Source organism: Asparagus officinalis, chromosome 5, assembly GCF_001876935.1.
Source record: "Asparagus officinalis chromosome 5, Aspof.V1, whole genome shotgun sequence".
NCBI classification, from domain to species: Eukaryota; Viridiplantae; Streptophyta; class Magnoliopsida; order Asparagales; family Asparagaceae; genus Asparagus; species Asparagus officinalis.
Window position 1 is genome coordinate 115,801,293 of NC_033798.1, and position 23,565 is coordinate 115,824,857.

The 23,565-nt window shown below is 37.6% G+C and overlaps 1 protein-coding gene across 1 annotated transcript; it reads left to right on the forward strand.

Moving 5' to 3' along the window:
* LOC109843449 (probable transcription factor At5g61620) lies at positions 18,142 to 19,262 on the forward strand. Its single transcript, XM_020412383.1, has 3 exons — positions 18,142 to 18,581; positions 18,674 to 18,867; positions 18,954 to 19,262. The coding sequence occupies exons 1-3, from the start codon at positions 18,272 to 18,274 to the stop codon at positions 19,122 to 19,124; spliced, it is 675 nt and encodes a 224-aa protein (XP_020267972.1). The 5' UTR covers positions 18,142 to 18,271; the 3' UTR covers positions 19,125 to 19,262.

Sequence of the window (23,565 nt, forward strand, 5' to 3'; positions counted from 1 at the left end):
TAGCCGCTATCTCCAATACAAAAATCGCTCCCTCTCTTGGTTTTTTTGTTAATAGGTTCACTTTTGCTATTAACTACGGTAATGCCATCACTTTCTTGCTTGGTTTTGACGTGGAGGAGGGGATGGAGGAAGGAGATTTTCGGCATAGATTTTAGGTCGGACGCCTTCCGAACACGAGGAGCTTGCAAATCGTTGACAGGCGGAGCTTTAGGATTCGTGTTCGAGTTCTGGAGCAAGTTTGAGCAGCTCGTGAGAGTGTAAAAGTACACGTGGAGAGCAAAGACGACTGTCGGAAGTGCTACCTTCTTGTTGCGTGTTCGGGGCTGCTCTCGTGCTCGTACGAGTGTCTGATGTGTAAAGTAGAGATAATCCAAGATATTTTAGCTTTTTCTATTTGCGGAATCCCTTTTTTGCCCCTTGAAATGCTCAAAAGGCTGTTCATTGACTCTCTGTAACCAGACAATTAGTACAAGTTTAGGTTTAAGTTTTTTAGCCTAGTGGGCCCATGAGAATATTTCTCGAAAACTTCTGTGTGACGATTACACGCTAAATTTAAACTTTTTTGTTTATTGTTACTTATTGTTAACTTTATTGTTATACCTGCTCCATTTCTGCTTTAAACTTATTACCATTGTATTTTAGGGTCTGTTTGGTTCGTTTCTTAGATATAAAGAAATGTATTTTCATGTACAAAAATACAAGTTTTGAGTTTTCCAAACTTTTTCAAGAAATAGATTGTTTCGCTTTGATTCACACATAAAAATGATGAAAAACCAATGTATTTAATTCAACACACATAGAAAGATTTTCATGATAGCAAAGCCCAGGGTACTAATATAGCAAATCTAAAAACTCCAGACCATGTGAGTGCTGCTAAAAGCAACGACGGTATAAAAAAAATGCAAATTAAAGGAAACTCTAAGGTATATTCAGATACTAACGAGCAAAATTGATCCATGTGATGCCGCGGTATTACTGGGAAACAACAAAAAATAGTTTAAACATTTGATTTAAAATACACCGTATTTTACCACTTGAAACAAAAATGTAGCGATCAATAGAAAAACATAATGATTTATCTATATGTAGAGCTGTTGAAATTCAAAATAGATATAAAAAATTTCAACATAGTATTTTTCATGTGTAATAGTGATGTTGGAAGTGGGTGTGTTTAAAAATAAACAAGCATAAATTTAGGTTTACATGCAAGTGAATAAATAAATAATATGTAGGTCTGCAGGCTAAAAGTTAATATCTATATGGTTACTGTAATAAAACCTTAAAAATAGTCTAAGCATTTGACTCAAAAATACAATATACGCCAAATTATATAGAACAAAAATATACAAAGTTATAACAAAATATATAAATTCACAGAGCATACCAAACTACTAAAATATAAAATAGGGTTAATATTAGTTTGAATGAGTATTTGGGTCTCAGAGTGAAGTTGGATGTATGATGACTCTAAAAATAAATGAAGGTAAGACTTTAGGCATATAGGCAGAAGATTATTTTAGGAAGTGGGTGAATTTGAAAGTAAATAGGAGTGCAATTTGAATTCGTACGCGATTTAACGTGAAAAATATAAAAAGAACATAATAATAATAAATTTTTTTAAAAATACATCGTGTACACAAGTCACCTATATGACAAAAAATCACAGGTTAAAGCAAGATATAACAACTTACATGCATAGGAAACCGCTAGAATTCGAAGTGAGTTTAGAGATAATTTGGTAGAGTATTTTGGGCCCAAGTAAGTAAAACTTTGAGTTTATAGGGGGAAAAAAATCCTTTTTAGGAGTAGATGTATTTAAAAATAAATGATGGTAAAACTTAGGGCTTATGGGAAAAAAATCTATCTGTAGTTTTATGGTGTTGCCACAGTGTAAAAAATCCTAAACATAATGCTTTTAAGCATTTTGTTTAACACATCATATATAATCACCTAGAAAAGAAGTACAGCAAGTTAAAGTGAAATATAACAACTTCAACAACATGTCAAACTACTGGAGCATAAAGTGAGTTTTAAAATATTTTTTTTGTAGTTGTTTAAGCCTAAGTGTGATTTTAGATGTGAGCTTTAAAATAAATAGAACTTAAATATTGGGTTTATAGGGTAAAACCCTTTTCGAAAATGGGTGGATTTAAGAAATAATTAAATCTATATCTATCTATATCTATATCTATATCTATACTTACTACTATAAAAAGAGGATTAGAGTGTTAAAACTTTTAATTTCCTCTTTTGTCCTCTTAAATTTTGATAAATTCCAAGTATATATGTCATTATCTTTAATAAATTTTTTATTAAATAAATATAACCACTTATCAATTAAGTGCCTCCTCACCTTCCTAAATAATTATAATTATCAATAATATTATAACTATTAGTTGTTTAATAATAATATAATGTAATAATTTATTATAAAATAAGTATACACAATGGTTAATAGTAACCAATTAAATTATTATTATTATAATTATTTATGAATTATAATAAAAAAATTAAAATAATAGTATACATAAATTAACATATATGACTAAATACTATTAAGAAGTATACTATAATTCAATGAGCAATAAAATAAATAGAATAAATATTTAATATCATAAATAGTGTAATTATTTTAATAATATCACATAAATCATGAATTACTCTATTTATTTATCATTATATTATTAAATAAATTAAATAAATAATTTAATATTATTTTTAGAAAATTTTCTCAAAGATACTGAATAATCTATACTTAGTAATGATTAAAAACTAACATATTTACAAAAAAATATTCAATATTAATAATAATACTATTAATTAATTGTTAATGATAGACCTCTTAAATTTTGATAAATTCCAAGTATGCCATTATCTTTAATATATTTTTTATTAAATAAATATAACCACTTATCAATTATGTGGCTCCTCACCTTCCTAAATACTTATAATTATCAATAATATTATAACTAATAGTTTTTTAATAATAATATAATATAATAAATTATAAAATAAGTATACATAATGGTTAATAGTAACCAATTAAATTATTATTATCATAATTATTTATGAATTACAATAAAATAATTAAAATAATAGTATACATAAATTAATATATATGACTAAATACTATTAAGAAGTATACTATAATTCAATGAGCAATAAAAGAAATAGAATAAATATTTAATATCATATATAGTGTAATTATTTTAATAATATCACATAAATTAAGAATTACTCTTTTTATTTAGTATTATATTATTAAATAAGTAAAATAAATAATTTAGTATTATTTTAGAATATTTTCTCAAAAATTATTACATGATACTGAATAATCTATACTTAGTAATGATAAAAAACTAACGTATTGACAAAAAATTATTCAATATTAATAATAATAATATTAATTGTTAATGATAGTATAATAAAAGTTTATAAAGTATTTATAGTACTAAATTATTTAAGAGCTTAATTAAAAAAAATAAATTAGATAAATATTTTTTAGTATATAGATAGTATACTTGTTTTAAATAGTATTGCTTGAACTAAGAATTATAATATTAAATAAGGTACATTATAGTAAACCCCTATGAACTTTCAAGCATTTTACAATAAATAGACTCTATGAACTTTTAAAATCCCATAATAACTTTTACAAAAGATCCCCAATATCTTTTAGATAAATTATGCTAAACCCCCAATAACTTTCAAAATGCCTTTTTATGGTATTTTTAAGATGTAATTTATAGGGATTATATACAAAATTTAAAAAAATACTAGGGGTTTTCTTTGAAACAGAAAAATTATTAGGACTTTAGTGTGACACTGAAAGATCATAGGGGCAGAAACATCATAAGGGTTTGGTGTAATGTACCCTATTAAATAATTATAATGAGAAGTAACTACTGCAATATGCCACTGTTATTAAGTGTAACTCTTTAGGGAACATCATGAAAAATCTAGCAAGAACAATGTAGCTTAGTTAATTTAAAATTAAGTTAACCTTTCAAGTTAGAGGGGCATATTTAAGAGAACTTATAGATTTGGTAGACTTATTTAAGAATAATTGTAGATTTGGTGGACTTATTTAAAAAAGGTTAGCATTGGGCAATCATTATAAGAAAAACATTCAATTACAATAACTACACAATAATAATTAATTCATACATTTCTTTTTAAGCAATTTTATTATACAATTTTATTTATTAACACATACTTTTACTATTTAATAAAAATTTTAAAACTTAAAACATTTACGTTCACACGCAAAGCACGTGCATTATACTAGTAAATAAGAAAAGCTTTTAGATGTATAAGTAGAGGTTTTTGTATATATACCCCTCAAATATTCTATACTTGCAAAATCAAACCCCAAATATTGGTATTTCTAAAATTACCCCTCAATTCTCTCACATTAAACTTTTTTTTCCCTTCACTTAATAATTTTAGTTTTTAAAATCAAAGTTGTAAAGAGAGAGGGATAGAAAAATCCATTGTGATAGATTTTAATTTGAGGGGTAAGTTTGCAAATATGATAATTTTGAAGGGCATTTATGCAAAAATCCATGGGTTATAATATTAGGAATAATAGACAAATATAACCTGTTGTATCAGAACTGACAACATGCGAACAATCGTTCTGAGCCCCAATAGCTTTGACTGACCATTCACATGTTGTTGGTTGTGATATGATGCACAATGCATTTATTAATTGCTTCTTTTAACTATAAGGGCATCTCCAACGCAGCGGCAAAATGCTGCTGCGTTGAACTGTTCGAGCTCCAACCATGCCGTATTTTTTGCGGCACTTTGGAGGAGATGAACAGTGCGGCGTCAAATATGGCGTCGCACTGTTCATCCGCGCTATTACTATGCATTGTTTTAAAAAAATTTAAATATTTATTTTTTACCTATTAATTAATATAAAAATAGATAAAAGGGCACAAACTGAGAATATTCCGAGAATATTCTTTTTTGGTGTAAAAAATGGTGCAATGGGTTGAAGATGTATTACTGTTTGATGTGACTTTTGTACTATTTTGATGCAAAATTTGCATCATTTTGGTGCAATGGGTTGGAGATGGTCTAAGCTATTTGGGTGAACTGTAACATGAATAAGTAGTATGTAAATAAATTAGCCTATTTATTAAAAACATGAACGGAAAAAAAAACACCGTCGCTAAAAATTGTTAAAAATGACCATTGATCCAATTAACTGGATTTATGAGGTATTGACATCATATTAAAGATCTGTTAGGACTTCATTTGCAAAAACCGCAATTGACCTGCGACGATTTCCTCCCCCTTCTTCGGCGATTTTGGAAAACCCTCGACGGGCGCCATGATCACTTTCATATCGCTTTCCGGCCTCTTTTTCGTCTCGACTCCGAGAATCCTCTCGCGCCTACTTCATCGACCTGGTTCTTGACTCTCCCCCCTCAAAAAAAAAAAAAAAAAAAACAATGGTTATTTAACCGCAATTGACCTGCGACGATTTCCTCCCCCTTCTTCGGCGATTTTGGAAAACCCTCGACGGGCGCCATGATCACTTTCATATCGCTTTCCGGCCTCTTTTTCGTCTCGACTCCGAGAATCCTCTCGCGCCTACTTCATCGACCTGGTTCTTGACTCTCCCCCCTCAAAAAAAAAAAAAAAAAAAACTATGGTTATATGCATATTTTCGATTACCTTTCTCTTTGTAATTCTCATCTCAAAAAAAAAAAAAAAAAAAACTATGGTTATATGCATATTTTCGATTACCTTTCTCTTTGTAATTCTCATTGCATCATACAAATGTGTGTTTTCAAAAAATAAAATAAAATAAATAATAAAAGATAAATGCGTATTTTGCACCATGTTATCCTTTGCTAGCAAATTATCACACCGCGCCTCTTGAGGAGCAGTGGCAAAGCGCCTTGCATCTAATGCAACAGCGTTTTTTGTACATAGTCTCATATATAATTGTTTGTTAACATTTCAATGGTGTTGTTATACTTGACAACCCATATCCCAAAAATTAAAATAAATCCAGTAGGCCTTTTTAGTAACCTTCAAAGCCTTTTTAGTAACCTTCAATTGAGTACCCTAACTAATCCTCTTTTGCCATTTGATATTGCTTGGATATTAATCTCGATTTGACATTTGATTTGAAAAAAATATGAACTTTGCTATTATGTTGGATCTGTTAGCATTATAAATTAAGAGTGATTTGATAGTAAGATATTATTTATCCTAACATTTTATATGAATTCCTAAACGTGGTTCTTTCGTGCTTGATTATCTATCTTGCAAACTTATGTTTATGGTGTGCGCCTCGCATCACTCCGACGCGCGCATCGCATTGCGCATGTGCGCATGATGATACTTTGTACCCCACATTGCACCTCGTGCATTGACAACACTAAAGTGAGCATCTAATAACATGCACTTCCATTAAGTTGGTCCAAACTTTGAAGTTCATCAGTTGACTTTGTTTATTTCGATTTGGAGCGGTAACTCCTCGTCAATTTTGCAGTTATTCTCCAATCTGCATTATCATTGTTGTTGTCGATGTGATGAAACTCAAATTGTCAGGTAATGGGGCTATTGTTAATGTTATTGGATACCCACCGCTGGTAGCACAAGTGTCCTGGGTACACAGTGGTAATATTGTCAACACCCCACGTAGTTTGATCCCGAATGTCGTGTGGGAATGTGAGGTGGGACCCACCCGGGGTTACTTCACAGAGGTGGAGGATCAAACGCGGTTGTTGGCCTAGGATCTTGGTGCCTTGCCAATGCTTCCCTCATGTCCCTAAAAAAAAGCACGATGCTATGCCAAGATTTAAAATATAAGGTCAGTTATTCTTATGCTCCATGTAAAACCTTCCTATGATCAGCTTAGTTTTCTTTTCATGTATATAGCAATTTGAAATATGTTCTACAAGTTGTTAGAGGCCTTTCGGTGAGGATGTTACTTGTTTGGAAACCACTGTACCCTATAATGGTATCAAATGCTCGGCTTATGCCCATGTAATCCGACTTTAAAGTTGATTATTTTTTCCAGTTAGCTGCAAGAGGATCACACTAAATTGTAAATAGTATGTGCGTGTGTGCGCTGTAAGTTTTAAATCACACACACGCAGTTTTATGTAGTAATCTGACCCCATTAGCAAATTTAGGTGAAGGAGAATGACGTAAAATTATCCAAAACAACATCTAGGTTTTTGTTCCAATATAGAATTGTGAAGCACTACTCTTGTATATCAAATTTCGAAAGGCTTCATGCTCGATTGATGCATTCATTGATCTCATGTAATATTAAAATTTCTTAGATGTATATAGCAAAGTGAGTGAATTATTTGAAAAGCTTATAGTAATATGTATAAAGTAGGCATGTGGCTAAAATGCTTCATTGTATTGATCAGCCATCGGTACATATACATCAAATAGTGCACAGATTACTAAGTTGTAGGGAGAATAAAAACACAATCCCTTGGATTCACTGCCTATTGAGGGAAAAAAAATCCCTTGGATTTAGCCCAGGTGCTAACCATGGCGTAAGCTATAAAAGAGTGAAATAAAATCCCTTGGATTTAGCTCATGCACCAAGCATCAGCTAAACTTTAGGGTAATAAAATCGCAAACCCTTGGATTTAGCTCATGTGCTAATCATGAGTTAGATCTCTCGAAGTTGACTCCCTTGCAATATGTGACCTTTTTTTATTTTTGCCTTTGATTTCTTCACCGCATATGTATACAGGAATTTACTGTCTTGTCTTGCCAGCATTCCACTTTCTTTTTGTCATATATAAGCCTTAACACATCTTTCATGAACAACCTTCACAGTCTAAAGCCTCATAGTTATTCAAAGGCCTTTATTTGCACGGGGCATTTAATCTTCCCTTTTCTCATCACTTGATTCAAAGTTTCTTAAGTTTGGAACTACGGATCATGTGCATTTTCGATCTATTTTACTGATGGTCCGAAATATTATTACTTTTTTGAAAAGCACAACACAATCAGGTGGGAACCACACATTCATTGTATGGTAATAGATGTAGAAGGATTTACAAGCCCAACAGAAGTAGATAGCAGAGAGCTTGTAGTAATGAACAATCTACAGCACACAAAAACATGTAAATGCACCATATAAGTTGGTAGGTTCTTACTTATTATGTATCTTTGTCATATGTGTTGAGTTTTATGCATGTTTTCATATGCATGTCTGTATGCCAATTTACGTGGTTATGTATAAAGTATTGAGTTATGATTAACATCATGCACTAGATGCTTATGTATGAATATAGAGAACTATGGTCTTTTCGGAAATGTGGTTTAAAAAAATGTATCTACTTAATGGAATTACGAAAACTGTGATTTGAAAAAATGTATCTACTTAATTAATTGAATTACCAAAGCTTACAAGTCCTATGATGTTATGAAGCAGCTCATGACCAACTGGCTGGGCACAAGTTGGTATAAGGTGCTTAATTGTAACAGTAGTCATTGGCTCAAGGCAGCCTTGAGGCACAACCCTTTCTCCTCAAGGAGAGAAATTTCTGCACCTTTGTCTATCTTTTCCTTTTGCCTGCCTATTTTCTCGTTGATTCATAAATCTTCAACCTGTTACTGAAGAATACTATATATGTTACAACTATTGAATCAAGTAGATCAGAATATTAAGGTACTTGTGTTCTTTTTAAACTTGCCCTGTTTCTCTCCCCTGTGTCGCTGGCAATTATGGAGTCAGGTAATAGTAGTTTTATAACCTTAAGAGCTGGTTTTTGGTTTACTAGTCCCACCTTGATATTATTGTGGGAAAATATCACAACAGTTGTATGCAGTTTACGTTTTTTTTTTCAAGAGTGAGAACATTTGATCATTAACACATATTCTGGCAGGCCACATTTCCTTATTTTCTTTGCATATGCCACTTAAAAACACGCAAGTGTATTTTACAACTTTTCATCTATGAGGATGATCTTTCCATTACATTAACTGCAATATGTGTTCGTCTTTTCAGCAAGAGGAAGAGAGTTTCAATGTTGGTGACAATAATGACATTAGGGAGTCTGTATCTAGTCATTGATCTTCTAAATCAATGACAGAATGACGTGCAGATAACTGGTGCATGTGACAATTTTATGCACTGCTAATTCACTGATTGCGATACTGTCCTAGGTTATTGGCGATAACAATCTTATCATGGGCTCGTCATATTTCCCATCACTGCAAAATTGGTACCGCAATATTTTTGCCAATAATACTTTGTTTGCTGGACGTGTTTTTGGAGTAAGGCTTTGAGTTGTTTACGGTTGTCCTTTTTTTGTTTGACTTTTAGTAGGCGCTGCTGCATTATGTATATATTGAATATGGGTTACGCTCATACTACTTGCCTGTTGTTGTTCATCATGATTACTTAAAACTATCTTCTGATAAGAAATCACGAAAACGTATATTGACTTGAACTTTTAGGAGATTACACATTGGTGGAAAGTGATTGGCATGTAAGATGCTCGCATGGCATGTAAAGACGCTAGGCTCTCAAAGGCTCTGATATTATGCTCTTGGAAGTATGGTGATGGATGAGGATTTATAAGGACCAACGTTGGATGTTGTAACCTATTGCAAGTGGCTTACAACACTAACTTTACCATACTATTGTTGTTGGATGATTCTGTGATAAGTCAACAGACACGAGCAAAATGTTGAGAGTAGGGAACTCAGTTCTGTTGTTTGTTTTGTTTGCTGGTAACAGACAGTTGGGGATTTATTCATGCATTTTTGGTGAATGTAATGATTCAGATCATTATGGTAAGTCGAGCTATTAGCTTTTCATATCTGTTCTACTTCAAGTCAATCTCTTGCGCTGTGTTTACGCATTTACTTGTTTATGGATTTTCATTTTGAAGCTGAAGTGGAACTTGATAAACTTCCTTTTATGCACATCATAACCGTGAATCGAGCAATCTTTGGTATGAAAACTGTGTTGGGAATTTAACGCCTAAACCCCTAATTGCAACAGAAACGCAGTATAGAAAAAGTACACCAAGATTTAACGAGGTTCGGCAACTGCCTACGTCCTCGGGAGCCACACAGATAATTTCTTATTAGTCAAACAAGAAATTACAAATCAAGAGCAAATCCCTAAACTGGGATTTCTCAAATAAAACACTGTAGCTACAGTGTTAATAATTAGGGTATGAACCCTTTCAATTCTCACTTGAGAAAAATACCCCACAATTAAAACCCCTCTTTAATTTCTTCTCTCTCTTCTTAAATCCCCTCAACTACTGCCGTTGAAGATTGGGGAAATGTAAAAATCGCTTCTGCGATTTTAGGGCAGCCGCCGCCGCCAGAAGAAGAAAATCGGAGGAGGGAAGGAGAAGAACTTCAGCAGCAAAACCCTAGGCTGGAGGGGGGGTTTTATAGGCGAGTGGATGGCCTGGCGACAGCCTGTCGCCAGCTGCCCGCGGACGCCAAAAAGGGGGCGAACGCAGAGGTCGAAGAGAAAACGCAGAGCTCGAATGGCGGGGTCGAAAGCAGACTTCGAAGGGTGCGTTCGCCCAACTCTGCGTTCGCCGAAGTGTGCGTTCACCGAAGGATTGCGTTCGCCGACTTCGCCTGCGTCATCTCCGCCTTCCTCGAGCTCGTCGGAGCTCCTCGTCGCCGGAGGTTGGTATCCACCCCCAACCTAACAATCTCCCACTTGGAGACCAAACCGACGACAACGGGCTACCTCATCACGCTCCTCTCCTGTGTGGCTCCGCCTTCATCATCTATGCATGAAGGCCAACTGAAGTTGCGCACAACTCCAGTTTCTGAACTGTCACCGTCTTTGTTAACATGTCTGCTGGATTCTTACTTCCTGGAATCTTTTCCAGTTTCAACACGTCATCTTCCAACAGGGATCTGATGAAGTGATACCGAAGCGCAATATGCTTCGTTCTAGAATGGAATGCTGAATTCTTCGCCAAGTGTATCGCACTCTGACTATCACTGTGCAAAACATTCTTCTCCTGTTTGAATCCCAGCTCTGTCAACAACCCCTGAAGCCATATCATCTCTTTACTGGCTTCAGTCACTGCAACGTACTCAGCTTCTGTAGTGGATAGGGTAACAATCTTCTGTACCTGTGACATCCAACTAACAGCTGTACTTTCAACGGTGAATACATAGCCGGTGGTGCTTCTTCGGTGATCAACTTCACCTCCAAAGTCTGCATCTACGTACCCTTGCACTTCTACCTCTCCCTTACCAAAGTGCAAACACTTCTGTGTGGTGCCTCGTAGATATCTCAGAATCCACTTGACCGCTTCCCAATAAGCTTTTCCTGGATTCGACATAAACCGGCTGACCACTCCCACTGCATGGCCAATGTCTGGTCTCGTACAGACCATTGCGTACATCAAACTTCCGATAGCTGAGGCGTAAGGAACCTGAGCCATACTCTCTTTCTCTTCTTCTGACTGAGGAGACTGATCCTTCGATAAACGAAAATGGCTGGCCAAGGGTGTGCTCACAGGCTTGGCGTCGCCCATGTTGAATCTCTGCAAAACACGGTTGATGTACTCCGTCTGAGATAACTGCAAGAGACCTCTCTTCTTATCTCTCGTGATTTGCATTCCAAGGATCTTCTTCGCTGGACCCAAGTCCTTCATGTCAAACTCCTTTGACAGCTGCTGCTTCAAACTCTCCGGCTTCTTCCCCGATAGTGGTTGATACAGATTTTTCTGATACAGATAATCCTCTATCTGCATTTTCCAGAATCCGAAATCTGTTCCATCAAATTTCTCAAGTCTCATTTTTGCCTCATCTGTGGCCATGGCTCCCACTTGAATCTGACTTGTTCTAGATCGTTTCACGCTCTGATACCAGTTGTTGGGAATTTAACGCCTAAACCCCTAATTGCAACAGAAACGCAGTATAGAAAAAGTACACCAAGATTTAACGAGGTTCGGCAACTGCCTACGTCCTCGGGAGCCACACAGATAATTTCTTATTAGTCAAACAAGAAATTACAAATCAAGAGCAAATCCCTAAACTGGGATTTCTCAAATAAAACACTGTAGCTACAGTGTTAATAATTAGGGTATGAACCCTTTCAATTCTCACTTGAGAAAAATACCCCACAATTAAAACCCCTCTTTAATTTCTTCTCTCTCTTCTTAAATCCCCTCAACTACTGCCGTTGAAGATTGGGGAAATGTAAAAAATCGCTTCTGCGATTTTAGGGCAGCCGCCGCCGCCAGAAGAAGAAAATCGGAGGAGGGAAGGAGAAGAACTTCAGCAGCAAAACCCTAGGCTGGAGGGGGGGTTTTATAGGCGAATGGATGGCCTGGCGACAGCCTGTCGCCAGCTGCCCGCGGACGCCAAAAAGGGGGCGAACGCAGAGGTCGAAGAGAAAACGCAGAGCTCGAATGGCGGGGTCGAAAGCAGACTTCGAAGGGTGCGTTCGCCCAACTCTGCGTTCGCCAACGCAGAGCTCGAGCTCGCCTGCGACCATCGAAGCTCACCTGGGCTACGCCTCCAGCTTCGCCTGCGTCATCCTCGAGCTCGTCGGAGCTCCTCGTCGTCGTAGGTTGGTATCCACCCCCAACCTAACAATCTCCCACTTGGAGACCAAACCGACGACAACGGGCTACCTCATCACGCTCCTCTCCTGTGTGGCTCCGCCTTCATCATCTATGCATGAAGGCCAACTGAAGTTGCGCACAACTCCAGTTTCTGAACTGTCACCGTCTTTGTTAACATGTCTGCTGGATTCTTACTTTCTGGAATCTTTTCCAGTTTCAACACGTTATCTTCCAACAGGGATCTGATGAAGTGGTACCGAAGCGCAATATGCTTCGTTCTGGAATGAAATGCTGAATTCTTCGCCAAGTGTATCGCACTCTGACTATCACTGTGCAAAACATTCTTCTCCTGTTTGAATCCCAGCTCTTTTACTGGCTTCAGTCACTGCAACATACTCAGCTTCTGTAGTGGATAGGGTAACGATCTTCTGTACCTGTGACATCCAACTAACAGCTGTAGTTCCAACGGTGAATACATAGCCGGTGGTGCTTCTTCGGTGATCAACTTCGCCGCCGAAGTCTGCATCTACGTACCCTTGCACTTCTACCTCTCCCTTACCAAAGTGCAAACACTTCTGTGTGGTGCCTCGTAGATATCTCAGAATCCACTTGACCGCTTCCCAATGAGCTTTTCCTGGATTCGACATAAACCGGCTGACCACTCCCACTGCATGGCCAATATCTGGTCTCGTACAGACCATAGCGTACATCAAGCTTCCGATAGCTGAGGCGTAAGGTACCTGAGCCATACTCTCTTTCTCTTCTTCTGACTGAGGAGACTGATCCTTCGATAAACGAAAATGGCTGGCCAAGGGTGTGCTCACAGGCTTGGCATCGCCCATGTTGAATCTCTGCAAAACACGGTTGATGTACTCCGTCTGAGATAACTGCAAGAGACCTCTCTTCTTAGCTCTCGTGATTTGCATTCCAAGGATCTTCTTCGCTGGACCCAAGTCCTTCATTCAGCTCCCATACTGACCCGTTCAACTTAATTTTCACCACGCCTTTGCCCACTATAGCACACGGTTGATCATCACCAAGATATACGTATCCAAGTTTTCCGGGGGTATACTTCTCGAAGAATTCTTTCTGAGAAGTAGCGTGGAACGACGCTCCTGAATCTAACACCCAAGATTCCTCCTTGCTCTCCAAAGAGCATATCAATGCGTCGTCTCCTCCTGAAGTGGAGGTGACATTCACCTCTGCCTTCGCCTCCTTCTCCTTCTGTGCACTCTTGCACTGATTCTTGTAATGCCCGGTCTTTCCACAATTCCAACACTCGATAGCCTTCGAGCTGTTGCTTGGATTCCTTGATTTGGACCTCCTGTCCTTTGATCTACCTCTGAAGTTTGATTTTCCTCGTCCGTTTCCTCTGGTTGAATTTCTACCTCTTGACTCTGTATGCAATACTGAAGAGGTTGTAGCTTCACCCGTTTCTCGCCGTCGGATCTCCTCACTGAGAACCAAATCACGAACGTCGCCGAACTTTAACTTTTTCTTTCCCGATGAGCTACTCACTGCCGTGACTGTAGCGTTCCAACTCTCTGGTAGGGAAGACAACAATATCAACGCCCGAACTTCTTCATCAAATTCAATCTCAACTGAACTCAATTGGGTTGTAACCGTATTAAGTTCATTGAGGTGTTGTGCTACTGACGCGCCTTCCGCCATTTTCAGATTGAATAACCGCCGCATCAAATGAACTTTGTTCGCGGCTGATGGCTTCTCATACATGTTTGAGAGTGCTGCCATAAGACCTGCCGTGGTCTTCTCCTTCGCTATGTTGAACGCAACATTGCGAGTCAACGTCAATCTGATAACTCCGAGGGCTTGTCTATCTAGAAGGTTCCACTCTTCTTCCTTCATAGAATCTGGCTTCTTCCCCGATAGTGGTTGATACAGATTTTTCTGATACAGATAATCCTCTATCTGCATTTTCCAGAATCCGAAATCTGTTCCATCAAATTTCTCAAGTCTCATTTTTGCCTCATCTGTGGCCATGGCTCCCACTTGAATCTGACTTGTTCTAGATCGTTTCACGCTCTGATACCAGTTGTTGGGAATTTAACGCCTAAACCCCTAATTGCAACAGAAACGCAGTATAGAAAAAGTACACCAAGATTTAACGAGGTTCGGCAACTGCCTACGTCCTCGGGAGCCACACAGATAATTTCTTATTAGTCAAACAAGAAATTACAAATCAAGAGCAAATCCCTAAACTGGGATTTCTCAAATAAAACACTGTAGCTACAGTGTTAATAATTAGGGTATGAACCCTTTCAATTCTCACTTGAGAAAAATACCCCACAATTAAAACCCCTCTTTAATTTCTTCTCTCTCTTCTTAAATCCCCTCAACTACTGCCGTTGAAGATTGGGGAAATGTAAAAATCGCTTCTGCGATTTTAGGGCAGCCGCCGCCGCCAGAAGAAGAAAATCGGAGGAGGGAAGGAGAAGAACTTCAGCAGCAAAACCCTAGGCTGGAGGGGGGGTTTTATAGGCGAGTGGATGGCCTGGCGACAGCCTGTCGCCAGCTGCCCGCGGACGCCAAAAAGGGGGCGAACGCAGAGGTCGAAGAGAAAACGCAGAGCTCGAATGGCGGGGTCGAAAGCAGACTTCGAAGGGTGCGTTCGCCCAACTCTGCGTTCGCCGAAGTGTGCGTTCACCGAAGGATTGCGTTCGCCGACTTCGCCTGCGTCATCTCCGCCTTCCTCGAGCTCGTCGGAGCTCCTCGTCGCCGGAGGTTGGTATCCACCCCCAACCTAACAAACTGGTGGGAAAAAACTGATGCATTTATCAGAACTTCTTACAGTGTGTAATCTTAACGTTTTGTATGCTTGAGTTCCCCACAAAAGTGATTCAATGGTACTTGGACTTGATATACGCAGGATTTTATGATTTTATCCTTCTCTCTGCTATTATATAGTAATCTGCAGTGGCATTTTCTTAAGAATTTTCTTTAGAATTAACATACGGTGATGCATAAATGCAAAATAGCCTGAGTTGATTTGGTATTTTCTTGTATAAATCAGTTTTGCCCGATGGGTAGATGCTTGTCTCCATCTATACGAGTATAAGAGTCTTCCTAAATTTCTCAAAACCCCACAAAACTTCGAGGTGTTACCTACAGAACCCCCTGAACTTTTGTCATTCGACTAAACCCCCTGAACTTTTGTTACTAGACTGAAACCCCCTGAGCTTTAAGGTGATGCCCGGAACTTTGGCTGTTTAATTGTGCGAACTGTCATTTGGTTTATTGAAGGTTACTCATAGGTCCATATTCTAACGTGTAAAATAGTAAATCGGTTAAAGCCCTCCTGGAAATAGTATGATCTATAATAACATATAAGACCTTTGCTTACCTCATTATGCGGTGGTATAATCAAAGATACATGTGTAGTCTATTAAACATATATGAATAAGTTAAACTATTTAATAAATAAACAAATGAACATAGTTTCTTCAAATTTCAGGAGGGAAAAAAACCGAATACCCAAAATAAAAGGAAAAAAAATTCGACGCTGTCGAACTGTAAGGAGACAATAAGCAGCAGTATGTTAGATGGTATGCTTAGAAACTAATTAAACAACATGTGTTTGTTTTAGTCCATGTCACATGAAAGCTTAATGTGAAGTGAGTTGCAAGCCTCCAACTTGAATATGGATGGTGCTCCTCTATAATAATTGATTAACAAACATATCAACTTTTAAACCTTTCTTAAGTAAGCTAAGTCTAGATATTGTTATGGGATTTGGTTAGAGGAGATGTCCTCATCGCGCAGCAAACACGATTAGTTAGCGATAATCAAATAAATTAGCACATAGTTATCAGTCAAGTGGAATTAATTAAGCACTATGTGACATGATTGCATGACCACTAACAATTTTTGGTGTATCATAGCTCAATGATTAGCATAAAATTATTATTATGGGGAGGCCATCTTATATTTTAAAAACTATATCTTGAAGAGGTTGGGTTATCATACATTATCTTAATTGAATTATGATCCAAAGTAGTGATGCCTTTCCTATCATCCTTTCTAGATCGTGGAGGAAGGAATCGTATTTTCAAGAAAATTTGAAGGGAAAATATACTACTATAATTGGTAAATATATACCTAAAAATACAACAATTATTTTAGACTAAGTGATGCTTTCTCATTTGGCAAGTCCTTCAAAACCTTTCCTATTGTTAAAGAGTAATGCGATAAACAGGAATTTAGTAGAAAAATGATGAGAGTCGAGCGATTCACTTGAATCTTTATTGTATATATACCATCTGACCACCACCAACCTTGTATGGGATCCATGTAGCTTAGTAGGTAGTGAGTTGTTTCCTTATGCGTGTTGGCCATCATATCTTTGATATAAAGCATATGATAGTGGTCACAATCAGGAGGTGATCAGAGTTTTTTTTTTTTTTTTTTTTTTTGAATAAAGTGGGAAAGCATTTAACACGAAGCATTAATGAGTTGATCCCAGAGAAAGGGAAGAGATGAGAAAGAAATCCCAACTTGAAGTATTTAAATAAAGAGGAACCATTCATAAACTAGCAAATAGAAACTAAGTCAATCAGAGAAAAATTAGTATACTAGAAGCCATTTTTGTACATTATAACGACCATGTGGGTATGAAAGCAGAGAGAGGCGTTTCCACTACAACAACACTCTATTTGAATACTTTCAACTTGGAATAATATAAACTGATTAAGAAAATAAATAGCTAAAAGTAGTTATTGGGCCTGCCCATGGAAGATCATTGGCCTGGATTTAAGAATATTTCATTAAGGAATCCAATGTCACAATGCAATTTGCGTTTTATCTTTTTGAATGCTTGCTTTTGTCTAGGATGAGAGTATATATTATCTTTTCTTTCTTCTTTTCCATCCCTTGGTCACTTAAATACAGAACATTAGTCTGCCATAGTTTCTCTTCGTTATCCTCCTAAAAGAAAGAATACAAGAAAACTATGTGAACATGGTATTAAAAGTATAGTATCTCAAATTGGCACATAATTAAGTATTATGTTTTTTTGTGAAATATAAATGAATAATATGTTAACAAAAAAAAAAAGAGTTTATTATGCCTCTATAGTCAAAGATACCGTGCTCAAATAATAAGTTGAGCAGTTTTAGACAGGATACATTGAAGAAGATTTTTTTTAAAGGAATAGTTGCTCAATAACGTCCTAGTCTTCTCCAACCTTCTAAATGCAAGCTACCCTCTCCCTGACAATTAGTGGATCTTGTCTTCTCTCAACTAACTTTCTCTCTTATTTAAGTACATAAATGTACACAAATGACAGTTAATTGTATCATACTTAGATGGCAACTGCATGGATTAGATAATTAGAAGGTACAACAACAATTACTTAAATAATCATTCCAAATGTGAAACTATGAGATTCTTCAAATTTTAAATTGCATAAAAGTTTTATAGTACATGAGTATCAGATACTTTAGATGTACATATGTATTATGAAGATATAGGGATAAACTATATACAACGTACCCACATGTGAGCGTAGGTCTCCATTGTGACACCACCTATGCTTTAAGTGTATCCACATATAATACCTATCCACCAATTCCTCCTTGCCTTCTCTTATTAAGCCATATCCAATTCTCTTAAGACCAACATTGTAGTCTCTCTCTAGTCTCTCCCTATCTTTCTCTTTCTCTCCCTGGAGTTGTGAATTGTGCTTTAAAGGGTTGAAAATGGGGAGGAAATGCTCTCATTGTGGGAACAATGGGCACAATTCAAGGACTTGCAATAGCCAAAAAGGCATTTTGGGAGGAGGGGGAGGAGTGAGATTGTTTGGTGTGCAAATTTATATTGGTTCTTCCCCTATGAAGAAGAGCTTTAGCATGGATTGCTTATCTTCTTCTTATAACTACAATACCTCATCTTCTCCTTCTTCATCCTCATCCTCATCTTCTCTTCTTTGTATCGAGGAAACCCCCGAGAAAATATCAAGTGGTTACCTCTCTGATGGTCTTATTGGCAGAGCTCAAGAGAGGAAGAAAGGTGAGAAACTACTATTTGCTTAACATTCTCATTATAATCATAAATATTACTATCTTTCTTGACTTGCTCTATGTCTTTCCTATGAATCTTAGGAGTTCCATGGACACAGGAAGAACATAGAGCATTTCTAGTTGGGCTTGAAAAGCTTGGTAAAGGAGATTGGAGAGGCATTTCAAGAAACTTTGTTACTTCAAGAACACCAACGCAAGTTGCGAGCCATGCTCAAAAATATTTTCTAAGGCAAAATAGCATCAACAAGAAGAAACGTCGATCTAGTCTCTTTGATGTACTAATCTTCTCATCACAGCATTTTCTCCAGCTTATTTTATCCAATTGAACGATATTTACAATTTTCTTGAATTTTTTGTGTAGGTTGGAAGTAAGATTGACCTGAATTCTTCCTTGGAGCAAGAAAAATGTGTTAACTTGATGCCAAGCTCTTCTCCTTTGCCTGACCTTGAGCTTAGCATGTCATCGAGGCCAATGCATCCGAGTACTACCGGTTCAAGCTCTCTCTTGGTTGAGACTATTAGAGTAACTTGAGTGCCTTGTAAAATTTTGAGCTCAAGTAGTAGATATGGATGCCAAATGTTTCTTGTTACTTATTATGCAATCAGTTGCAAATAATGGATATATTTTGCAATAAGTTATAATATAGCATCCATTTTGGGAGCATTTTTACATGACTGTGGTAATATTTACTAGTATGACAATAGACAACAGACCTTGTCTTTAATTAGAATGTTGCCATAACGGGGATCTTAAGGCTGAAGTTTTCTCAAGTTGTTTACTGACAAAAAATTGAAGCTCATGATTTCTCAAAATCAATATAGGGATTCTTTGTCTATTGCATTTATTGAGTTTAAGGTTTGTCTTCATATTAATTATCATGTTCACATGAGAAAAAAAAAGTTATTCTCCAAATTTTCATTATAGTTGTAGTGTTCCTAGATAAATGGAGAGCTATAGAGAACTTAATTAATCAGAGGGCGCAATATTAAAAAAGCGATCGAATTAAGATAACTTAGTATTCTTTATAGTACAACAAAACTTATTATGAACTTAGAATTCCTTGACAAACTATTTTATGAAGAGTATGTGTTACACAGTTCAATTTGATTACGTAGCAGGTAATTTTTTATCTTAATTAAGCAAATAATTTAATTAATTGTATCTGAGCATGCCGATGACTATATCGTGGACTTCATCAGAAAGCACAAGATCAGGGAAAGAAATCAGACTGAATAGTGTAATATCCTTCACATTACATGAAAATTATTTATGAATATGATGTAGGACAAAAAGCTATGTAGTTTTGTTTGCGTTAAAAGTTGGTTTTGTCATGGAATTCATTATATCTTCAGTCGATTACAATAAATTCAAAAGAAATAGCCTTTTTATAAGACTTCCACCCCCAAGAGAGAGATGAATGAGAGGTCCACAAATTAACGATCACTGCCTATTAAAACAGTTAAAGGATCCAGTGACTTAATTCACCATTTTGGTCAAACCTTTAAAATTATTCTATCTTCGCAGCGCAGTATGATACAGGGTTAAGGTGACAATCCACCACAAAATCCACATCTCGATTCGTTCCATTGAACGAAGAGGTCCACAATTGAACGATCAAGACCATTTAACAGTTAGGGCCTCATCTCAAAACTCACTTGCGTCAAGACCTTTTAAAACAAGGTTAGGACCAATCCAAATCTCTCTCAGCGATTACGTATCATGTGAACGAGAGGATACAACAAATTAAAGATGATCCAAACGTTTAAACAGATGAGATCTTGTCTCAAATTGCCGCATCATTGGATCAAACCTTTAAAACGTTAGAACCGAAACGACCAAAAATCCCTATATTGATTCCTTACGCATTGAACTCTCGAGAAGGTCGCACCTGTGGATTATGACGCAACTCAAATCCTCTAAAAGTAAGATGTGCTTCTTCCAACTGTCATTCGATATCAAACCTTATTCGATTCTCTGATAGAAATACCCAACTTCAGAATTTTCGTTTGTACCGAGACGATAGAAACTATAAGATTCTTCCGTCTCCGATTCCGGGTTTGATCTAATACACACAAATCCAAGCAGACGCAGGAGATAGGAGATATAAAATTCTATCTCTCCGATTGCCGGTTGATACTCTACCGAACAAAAGCAAGAGACCAAGGCAGATAGAATATGAAAATTCTATCCTCGTCCCAAGATTCACTGGTTAAATCTCTAACCAACAAAAAGAGAACGCAGGAGATAGAAATATAAAATTCTTTTCCTGCTCCATCATCGGGTTCACCTCTGCTAAGCCGTAAACAAAAAAGCGACGGCATAATTAACTGCCATAGGTAGCAACGCAGTCAAATCTGTTTCCTAGACTCTCTACAGGAAGATTTCTGGAGAATATCAGCTCGCGAAAGTTCGCTTAGGAAATAACTGAATAGCTCCAATAGGACAACGAGTTAAAACTATTGACACTGAAGTCTCACAGGGAGTCTTCTGGAGAACATAGTCACATCAAATATTCTTAAGAATAACCTGAATACTCCCAAATAGGATACAGGAGAGTCTAAAACGTGTCTCCGCAACTCACAGGAAGTTATCTAGGAGAAATATCACTTAAATATCTTAAGAATAAACCTGGCTACCCAAATGGGTATTACGAGGATTTAAGCTATTGTGTTCTTATGGAGATCCTGATTTCAGCAAACACACATTCCAGCTTCCACTCAGATCTTCGAGACAACAGTTAAGGCGATAAACGCGATGCTGGGTAAATCTTAGCTTTTATTCCTAGGCAAGCACTGAATAGATTGAGAGACAAAGAGGATAAAAGTGAAGCCATTTACCGGGTCTCTACACCGATCTAGTCAACCAAGCATTGAAGTGGATCGAAGTACAGACCTATCTTAATTTCCAAAGTAATCCCAGAAACCCACTCTATAAAAGATTGAGTATGGAATAGGCTTTGGAAGGGGGTTATCTATAGGCGTCAAAACATGCTACACAGGTTCCAAACACAGTTCAAAGGAAATCATACAAAATGTCCAAAAAGAACACAAGAAGGTATAGACTGTCTCGCCAGGCCGAGAACATTCTTTACTGTCTCGCCTAGGGCCGAGACAAGACTTTTATTACTGCATCGCCCACGCGAGACAGTTTTCACTGTCTCAGGCCCTATCCTCCGCGAGACGTATTTACTGGTCGTCGACCGTGGGCGAGAACAGTATTTTACTCGTCTCTGCCGTGCGCGACGAATTTATACTGTCTCGGGCACGCGAGACAGCTTATCAGAGTGTTCAACGAAACTGGTTTTGGCACCACGCACACGTGGCCGACTACTGTTCAAGAACGTTAACGCTCGTGCGGCGAGATCACTGTTAATAACCACCCAGAATCTACGGAGTTTAAAACGTGGGCAAAGGCAGTTACATGCGAGAAAACTGTCAGAGACTATTCGTGTGTTCTAAGAGCAGTATTTAACTGTCTCGCTGGGCGCAGACGCAAAATTTAACTGTTCTATCGGCTGGGTGCCGAAGACAGCAAACACTGCTCCGGCCGCGAGACAACGAAAGTGTTGTCTCGCCCGCCGAGACAGGCGTCGCAGAGCTGTTGCGAGCACTGGGTTCATAAGGGGTTATAAATACCCGCCGAGGTGATTTCTTTGAGGAGGCTGCTGCAGGGAGCATTCCATACTGATTCCAGAGCAGAGAGGGCAGAGACTGAGGCTTCCGGCAACTCCTTGATATTCCGGCTTTCGACTTGATTGTCAAAGAAGAAGACTATTGCTTACCTGAAAGGATATCGTTTAAGTTCTCACTTCGATAAACGAAGTCAGAATGCATAAACCCCTCAAGATTTGAAGAATCTGTGATTTGGTGGTCCGCACGCGGCCTAACGCACGTCCCGGGCACAGGCAAAAGCTTTCTCACGCAAGCAGTGATCGCTAAACAACGATACCTGAGCGTTGTTTCCCAAAGAGTTGTAATTTTCATTTTGTTGTGTCAAAACGAAGTCTTATAAAAAGGCTATTTCTTTTGAATGAGCCGTCGGTACCAATCGAAGGCGGGCCCACGAAGGGTGCCAACGAATGACCGAACCATTAAATCCTCGTTTCCAGAAATCATGCCTAAATGAGACTTAAAATAAATCAAGTATTGAATAGGCGAGCTCTTCCCCTCAAACGGTGTGAAGTTAACCAAATTGAATTTGGCTGGGTATGGTATTGAATCCCATTCTCTTGGATAGGGACACGGAATACCTGTCTTTTTCCCTTCTTGAGCCGTCATCAAAGCGTTGATTTTGTTTTCAAGCTCTTTCATTTTCTCGTCCTCGTCTATGTCTTCATTCGAAGGACGTCGAGGAGAATGAGTTAGACCACCCCCTGTGAGAGGTGCTATTGAACCACCCCTAACATCGTTATTGGGAGGGTTCGTTAAACCACCCCCAGCGTTATTGCTATTAGGAGGTGTATCATCCATAATGACTTCATCCACTTCTGGATCACTGTCATTTGTAACATTCTGAATGTGGCGGCTGGATTCAACTCTTTGACTGGACTCAGGGGGTTGAGGCCGTTGAGCTAGCAATTCTCTCATTTGTTGGATAGCTAACTCCATTTCTGTCTTCACTTCAGCTCTAATTTCTTCACGTTGTTTGGCTAGAGCTTCTTGAAGTATTTGAGCGAACTGATCAGAGGTGATTGTGAGTACTTCTCTGGTCTGTCCCGTGCTAGACATTGTATCATCAGAAGCGATTGCAGAATAAGTGTCCGAGAATTCATCCTCCGAGGACATTCCTTCTTGCATTCTCTTGTAGTCTCTGCGTCTGATGGCTCCTAATTGGAGTCGAGACATCCTTTGAGCAATTCTTGGATTGACTTTTCCTTTCGGAGAAAAGTCGGGATTTGAGTCACTTGAATGCCGTTTAGACTTTCTTTTATCAGCCACGTTGATGGTGACTTCAGGGAATTCATCATCTTGGG